Genomic DNA, 8,422 nt, shown 5'->3' with positions numbered 1-8,422 from the left:
GGCGCCTCGGCAACCGCAGAAACGGGATAGCGGGGGTTAGACGCGAGGCCTACTTTATTTGAGAAGGCCGCGAACCTCGAGCGCAGTGCTTTTAGCCGTAGGCTATCACAGTGTCGACAATCAGAAGGGCCGCTTGAGCGTGTTGTAGGCCCAAACATTACACGAACCTGTCATGAGTGTCTCCTCCTGCGATAAACCTGTAACACGGCTTGATGCATCTCCAGTAGCTCATCGTGTCCGCTGAAGAGGAGTAAACTGCTCTTTTGAAGGAATTAGCTAAGAACACGACAAAAAGAACGCTTTCCTACGGGCGACAGATAATTCGCTTCCTGAAGGAAATAAAATCTGATGAAATAGCGCGCAGCACGCATATATGAGCATACGTGACGTATGCTTGGGGCGGTGCTAAGCGCTATTGGCCAATAAATTGGCGTGATGGTATAAGGGCTTCAGACATTCGTCACACCGGAGGAGTTCCCAAAGCGATGACGTCATCGCAGCATCGAAGTGAGCCTATGAGAGAGAACTCAAAGTTACTAATACAGATACTCAATGGAAACCGAAAACAGCAATAAATTATCAGCAGTAAAACACACTGGACATCAGTACATTAAATGTTATTAAAATATGCAAGAACTGTTTTCAGTTAGAAATTCATTTTAGTAGACATTTTAGTATTTTTAATAAATGCAAATTATATTTATACTATATTATTATATTTCCTAATGACTTTCTAATAGCTGAATCATGGCTGCAACAAACTCATGTGGTCCACATGAAATTACAAAATAGCATCCTTATTAATAAAACTTTTAAGCTATCTTAAAACAGCTTAAAAGAATGATTAAATTCCCTCGGGTTTTTAGAATATTGTTTTTTAATTACGAGTAAATGTGGTTACATAGCCTAAAGTTTTTTTTTTTTCTTTCCTTTCCTTTCTTTTTCTTATTTCTTTTTTTTCTCCAAAACATAACTTGCAAACACTATATAACTTATGCACAACATAACCAAAGACATCTATGTCTATATCTATAACCACAATTACCACAAGGAATTGAGTTTACTTGTCTTTCTGACAACCGCAGTTCTTAATTCACAGATCAGATTTTTTTTCTCTTTTATGTATTTATTCATTTATCATTATTTAATTTGTAATCTGTTTATGTATAACCTCCTTCTATTAATTACTACTGTTTATACTTTATTATATTTCAAAATAATACCCTCTCTCACTTCTCACTCTGCCTCACTGCGGCCGTTTTTACGTGCGTGACGTCATTTCCTTCCAACATGGCGCAGGCAGCAGGTCGCTGATGGAAAACTGAGGGATTTACCCCACCTTCTGGCTTTATTTATGTTTCTCTATTGAGGGCACCATCCGCCGGAGAAAAGCTCAATCATACGGGAATATCTAAAAATCACGGATCCAGCCTCCATTGGGACAGGTTCTCCTCGCCCCGTCGCAGCGCGTCATGTATGAAGGCAAAAAGACGAAAAACATGTTTTTAACCAGAGCTTTGGAAAAGATCTTGGCCGACAAGGAGGTGAAAAAGGCTCATCACTCGCAGCTGCGCAAAGCATAACCTCCTTCTATTAATTACTACTGTTTATACTTTATTATATTTCAAAATAATACCCTCTCTCACTTCTCACTCTGCCTCACTGCGGCCGTTTTTACGTGCGTGACGTCATTTCCTTCCAACATGGCGCAGGCAGCAGGTCGCTGATGGAAAACTGAGGGATTTACCCCACCTTCTGGCTTTATTTATGTTTCTCTATTGAGGGCACCATCCGCCGGAGAAAAGCTCAATCATACGGGAATATCTAAAAATCACGGATCCAGCCTCCATTGGGACAGGTTCTCCTCGCCCCGTCGCAGCGCGTCATGTATGAAGGCAAAAAGACGAAAAACATGTTTTTAACCAGAGCTTTGGAAAAGATCTTGGCCGACAAGGAGGTGAAAAAGGCTCATCACTCGCAGCTGCGCAAAGCCTGTGAGGTGGCACTAGGTCAGTATGATTTCGATGCGTTGATCGCGGTGTTTTAGATGTTTAAGATCTGCATGTGTCGCTTTAATCCTACCGGTAATGAGACGGAGCAGCTTCAGATCAGCTGCGTGAATCCAGCAGCATTGCGGAAGTTATTCTCATTCTACCTGAAAAAAACGCCTCGATCTGTTCCTTTTAGCATGACATATCGATAATTATGCGCTCCTGGCTTGAATAAATCATATTTAGTGCACGTACGAATGAGGAAACCGGTAAAGGAAAGCAGGAACTGACTGGGCGAGTTTGTCCTCTTTGACAGGAGCTTGAGAAAGCCTCTTCATCATACGGGCTGTGCACAGAATAAACTATTCATGTTGAATTACAGAATCATTTTATATGCTTTAAAAGCATTTCGAATTCATTTGAGTGTCACTGACCATGTTTTTCTATCATTAACGTTATATGCAAAGACCCCACCTGTCATGTTACAATAACAGGGACGTTTTAGTTTTGCGTACAGTCTGAGCTTCTTATACGAGACTACAGCGTGCAAACTAAACTGTCATATCGTTTAAATTCGTACAAAATCAGTGTTGTACTATCCTCAATTCCCCCCAATAACAACAATGACTGGGCAAGATGGAGAGAAACGCAAGACGGAGATGTTTGTTTGCATTGGTGTTGCCGCAGAATTACTTAATTATCTTTAAATAAGACGAGTGTATATGCTGACGGAGGTTCAACTTTATAAAAATGTGTAGTAACGATGCGCAATTATTGTGCCTTGCAGTCACAGGCTCCGCCGAGTTGTTCATTCAAAACGGCTCTTTTGAATGATTCACTTGAGCCGATTGGAAAGCGTTTGGATCACTCTGCTGTGAGCTGGAACATTTGACGCAAACTTCATAACTTAATCAATACTTAATTAATAAACAACTACGTTTTGTGACTAACTATGCATTTCACTATACAAAAAGAGCGAGTAAAATGCGCACGGGAGCACTTTTCAGTGATGACTCAAACGAGTTGGTGAATCGGTTTATTTGAACGAACTGTCCAAAAGAACCGATTCGCTTAAATGAATCAGACTAGTTCGCGATGGGCGTAACGGAAGTGTTGTTTGCAGGATAGGGGTTGTGCTAGTCTATAAGGGCTTGTTTGGGATAAGGTGAATGTCTCTACCTCTGTCATGCATTTCTCATTATCAGTGGTCAATAATGCATGCACGGTGGAAGTTGAATTACAGTGCATTATTAAAGGGGGAAGAAAGCAATGGCTTCCAGGCTCTTGACTGGAATCACATGCACCGTGCATTGTGCATGCAGAGTCGTTGGTTCAGCTTGCTTTACTGCATTGCAAACTGTGATTTTTACAGTTAGTCTGCAAAGCAATAGTCACAGAGATGTGATTTTATTAGGAATGGGACACTTTGATCTCTTTTGAAACATATAGGAAGCATTGCGTATTCAGAGAGGCTGTGATTCAATTCATGTACAAGAAGATACGAAGATGTAAAAGACAGTCAAATGGAGTGGTAGAAAGTTTAATCTATTTCATGCCGCTTGGCAAACATAGGGAAAACTGGCAACCCTTTCTCTCTGTGCTGGTTAGTGAATTATTTAGATCATATCTAGTGAGCTGTGTTTTTACACCACTAAGACAAAGTTCCCAGCGCAGGCCTTATCCTCGCAAATCTGGTCTCTGGCGACTTAAAAGATGAGACGGGCTTACTCTGATTGCAAAGGACTGATACATACAACCACGTTTTGCAAAATTGTAAAATGGGCATGTGGCTAAGAAATGTAGTTAATGGTTAAAGAATGTAATTAGCTACCAACTTGGTTTGTTTATTTATGTTCATATCCCTTATAAAAAAGCATTTGTGGTAGACAAATATATTGCTTTTCTGCTGAACAGCAAAGGATTTATGGTCCAGTTTTGCATGTGTAGGATCGCATTTGGCAATTTGCTTTGATGTCCGAGTTATGACAGCATCTGTCAGTGAACTTTAGAGAAATCCTGTCGTAATTGTCGAGCCACAGTTCATTTGTCACACTGGAGGGGGGCACATGCCTCACTTGAAGCTGTGAACTCTGGTTTCATCTCAAATTTGTAGCATTCCCTCAGTTCCCATTGTGAATATATATTGAGAAAGTAAGTTTGTATATCTTGGAAAATGATTGGTATTTCTGTAATAGAAGTCTAGAGATAAGTGTTGCTCAGACGACTCACTAAAAGGCTATGAGTGTAAGGTGTTTGAAATATTATTCTTTGCCGATACAGCAAGCATACTGTTCTCATGCTGAGCTTTTTTTAAGCGTTTAATAGTCTGCTGTATGACTTTTCTTTTAAAGTAAATGTATGCTTTGGGAAAATAAGCCTTTAAAAGAAATGTTATGGCTTAAAGGGATAGTTCACCAAAAAATGAAAATTCTGTCATCATTTGCTCATGTTGTTCCTAACCTATGACTTTTTTTCTTCTGTGGAAACACAAAAGAAGATATTTTGACCAGACAATATTATTCGTGACCAACATTGACTTTTATTGTATGGACAAAAAACGCTGAAGTATTTCTAATAATATCTTCTTTTATATTCCACAACATTAAGGAAATTCATATCGTTTTAGGGAAACATGGATGAGTAAATAATTTTCATGTTTGGGTGACCTATCCTTTTAAGTATCTGCTTTGTATGCCAAAGAAGTCATGAAATACGTGGATGTGAGTGTTGATATTTTCTGAATGTGAAGATGGATTTCTTAATGACAGCCTAGATATAAGGAGAGTTTCCTGTCCCTTAAGCACAATAAATGCTTACAGAGCAGGTAAAACAAGTTCATCATTTTCTTTTTCAGGCAAGACTTCTTCAGTTCAGGCTGAATAGACAGGACCCCGGGGCTGAGTCTGATCCTTTTTTTCTAACCGCACACACATCGACCTTAACCAAACTCTGTTGAGCAATCAGGGGACCTCTTGCAAATGCTCTAGTTTGTCGTGTAGATTCAGATCTTGAATATTTTGAATGGGCTTAAATTGGGCTCTCTTCTGATGGATGTGGTGTCACTAGGGCTGGGCGATATAGCTAAAAATGTATCAATGGTATAATGTTTCATATCGTTCGGTATTGATAATTATTGACATATTTTATAACCTTTTTTATAACAAGGAGCAATCATTCATTTTTTTATTCACAATCTCCTCATCACAGGCAGGCACAGTACTCAATTCAGCATGTGTTTGTGTGTGCTGTCTGCGTCACTCATAGCACCTGCCTATATCGTGTGCCATATCGAACATTTTTTTATATCGTTATCGAAGGTGTACCGTCGATACAGTTTTATCGCCCAGGCCTAGGTGTCACTATCAAAATATTCCTGATTTTTTTTTTTGATTCACATTAAGGATTTTATTAAAGTGTAGTCGAGATACCAAAACTCAGCTCCCGACAAAGTCCAAGGTTTTTTTCCAGGAATGTTGAGTAATACTTGGTTGTTGTTGTTAAATTATTTAAAGGGGTCATATGATGCTGCTAAAAAGAACATTATTTTGTGTATTTGGTGTAATGAAATGTGTTTATGCGGTTTAAGGTTCAAAAAACACATTTTCCACATACTGTACATTATTGTTTCTCCTCTCGCGCACATCAGCTATACAGGCGTTAATACTGAATGTTTAATGTTATATTCATTGCATACATATACTTCGTAGTAGACATCCATAACTCCTTTCTGCTGTCTGTTGTCAGTGTTTCTTTGTTTAAATATGGCGCTTATCACATGCTGTGTGGTATCGGCGTTTGGTATCGGGGCATTTTAACGAGTACGAGTACGAGTACAGGAGACCAGTATCGGGCCCGATACCGATACCAGTATCGGTATCGGTGCATCCCTAATTAAAATAAAACGAATTTAAAAATTCAAAACTATAATAACCTTGGCCTGTACTATCACAAAAAGGCTAATTGTGATTCATTAATGTACTCACATTGTTTTTAAGACACCTGCGCAGAAACTGAGAGTAAGCAGTAAGATCAGGTGTCCGCATTTATTATTTAGCTTTCAGACTGATCGTATATTACTCGCGCCTTCTAACACTTTAGGCGGTTTCGAGTCCTGTTGGCACCTGTGCTATTCATCATAAAAAGTTTCTTAATGGTCCAAAACAAGGAAGAAGTTTAAAGTGATGTTCAGATCCCAACTAATACATATCATAGCATTCTGAGTTGTATTTAGAGGCATAATGTACAAGTTTAAGACTCACTAGGGTAGTGCATTAAAAAAGCTGCCAATCTGTGTTCTTGCGGTTTTATGTTTTATGCTCCTGTCCGTTTCTCGTCACTATAAATGTCCTCGGATTTTTGGTTTCTTCTAAGAACGTAGATGGAAAATGGTTTTCTCTGATCATTTTTTAACTTTTTAGTGCTTTTTAGGACACATGATTGCATGTGTGCATGGGTTCCCTTAATAAAGAAAGTGGAATTAAATGCGTGTGCAGTGGCCGTCTGGCTTATCCCGGCTCTGCTGGTGAGGATTGTTGCTTTGCTGCACACATAGTTGAACGAGGTGAATGAATTTCATTTTGTGGCCCTGGGTTTATTGTTAAGATGGAGGGTAAATCTTTGCACAGGTGTCTGGAAAGGTTAAAAAAGATGGAACATTTCTGTTATTAAGATGCAATCTCACAGGTTGCAGACCCCGCCAGGGTACGCCGCTCTTCTCATTCCCCAAAACCTGTGCCAGAATTACCACCAAAGCCCTGCACTTTAAGAAAAGCCTGTAAAAATAGGGCACAATGTACTGTTAATATGAAGGAATTTTGTGTTTTACCCGTATTTTAAATTACACATTGCATGGTGTTGTTTTAGGTATCTTTTCTGTTTTTCCACAGATTTTGTTCTTACAGTGTGGCTGTGCAGTGCATTAAAACAAAATTGGCCATTTAATATAAAAGATATGGTTTTTGGATGAAAGTCCAGCATCGCTTAGATCTCTTACCAGACACTTTGTTTCATTACTGGCCTTTGTAAATAATGCATCATCTTTCAGTAGCGGTAACTCATTCAGCTTCTGACAGGCGCTGAATTAATCATAATTCTGCCTCAAGCTAATGAGAGACAATACCATTTGACTCGCCATTTCTGCCCAGAGTCCTTTTGCGTGTTTATGAGATCATACAGCAGTTACATTGAGAGTTAGGGATGCTAGAGGAGTAGGTGGTTATGGAAACTTTAGGCTGATACTAAACTTGCTTTATATCGCCCTAGAGTAAAGATATTGAGATATATGATATAAGATATATGCATTTTAGTCATTTTGATGCCTTGAGTTTTTAATTTTGTTGACTTTTATCACAGATAGACGCTTTTGCACTGCAAGGTACCAACTAAAATGCCATTGTAACAAATCATGAAATGAATGCCTTATTTTGGCATGTTTATAATATTGGTATGATATGAGTATGATGTGTTTTGTGTGTAGGACCATGACAATTTAGGCCAACACATAATTAGTAATGTACCGAAACAGTTTTTTTTTTTTTTTTACCAAAATACAGAAACGGTTTTCATGAGGCTGACAACTGAAGCTGAAAATAAAGTTTGGGTAATTATTGGGTAATTATATTTGGGTATTTGAACTATTTATTATGTTCAGGGTTTCAGGTGATAAATTAAACCAGTCATATTTAAGTTTTTCAGCAACTAGCCGACTTTTTGATTTTTCAGCCGAACAAATTTGACATAGGCCTATTGATAGTTTAGCATCAGTATTGATCATGGTGAAGAGCATCCACACTGCTGACGTGATTTGTGCCTGAAATAGATCAAAATGTGTAATCAGAAGCACTAATAAAAAGCACTAATAAAACATTGATTTTGGACCTCTAAATAGGGATGTGATGGTGAAGAAATTTTCACACCGGTATATAAACTTGCGACAAAACTGGTATTACAAACCAGTAAAAAAACTGGGGCTTTGGACACTTTCACTTTTGAATTCACGATTTTGGTGTCACGTTTTACAAGAAAAGAAATGTCTGTTGGACATCTTTACATCTTTCACTTTCTAAGACTAAAACGAATACTTGAAAATGGATTCATTATTATTCTGTCATTAATTACTCACCCTCATGTTGTTCCAAAGAAAACAAAAATAATGACTCTATTCAACAATTTGTCGCCTCCACATCACCCTGGCGCCATTTTGGAGAGTATCCACTGAACGTAAACAACGTATCCGCGTGACGCAGCTGACACAGAATAGCATACGTTGTTTACGTTCAGTGGATACTCTCCAAAATGGCGCAAGGGTGACATGGAGGAGACGAATTGTTGAACAAAGTCGTTATTTTTGTTTTCTTTTGTGCACAAAAAGTATTCTCGTAGCTTCGTAAAATTATGGTTGAACCTGATGTCACATGGATTATTTTACCGAT

General features: G+C 38.6%; 1 protein-coding gene across 6 annotated transcripts in view; it reads left to right on the top strand.

Moving 5' to 3' along the window:
- Positions 1-1,262: 1,262 nt before the first annotated feature.
- LOC107727224 (brefeldin A-inhibited guanine nucleotide-exchange protein 1-like) overlaps positions 1,263-8,422 on the top strand; it is a 96,500-nt gene continuing 89,340 nt past the window's right edge. For 3 of the 6 annotated variants that reach the window (XM_016537018.1, XM_016537016.1, XM_016537014.1), the window contains exon 1: positions 1,670-2,009. In XM_016537018.1, the coding sequence (XP_016392504.1) occupies positions 1,886-2,009 (124 nt within the window). In that variant the 5' untranslated portion in view covers positions 1,670-1,885. Of the gene's footprint in view, positions 1,554-1,669; positions 2,010-8,422 lie in introns of those variants that run through there. The other 3 variants (XM_016537020.1, XM_016537019.1, XM_016537015.1) reach the window with 2 other exon arrangements.

This window comes from Sinocyclocheilus rhinocerous, unplaced genomic scaffold (assembly GCF_001515625.1).
Source record: "Sinocyclocheilus rhinocerous isolate Xijiao unplaced genomic scaffold, SAMN03320098_v1.1 scaffold65, whole genome shotgun sequence".
Classification (NCBI taxonomy): domain Eukaryota; kingdom Metazoa; phylum Chordata; class Actinopteri; order Cypriniformes; family Cyprinidae; genus Sinocyclocheilus; species Sinocyclocheilus rhinocerous.
Note: the sequence above shows the minus strand (reverse complement) of the source record. Positions and strands in the feature narration are given on the sequence as shown.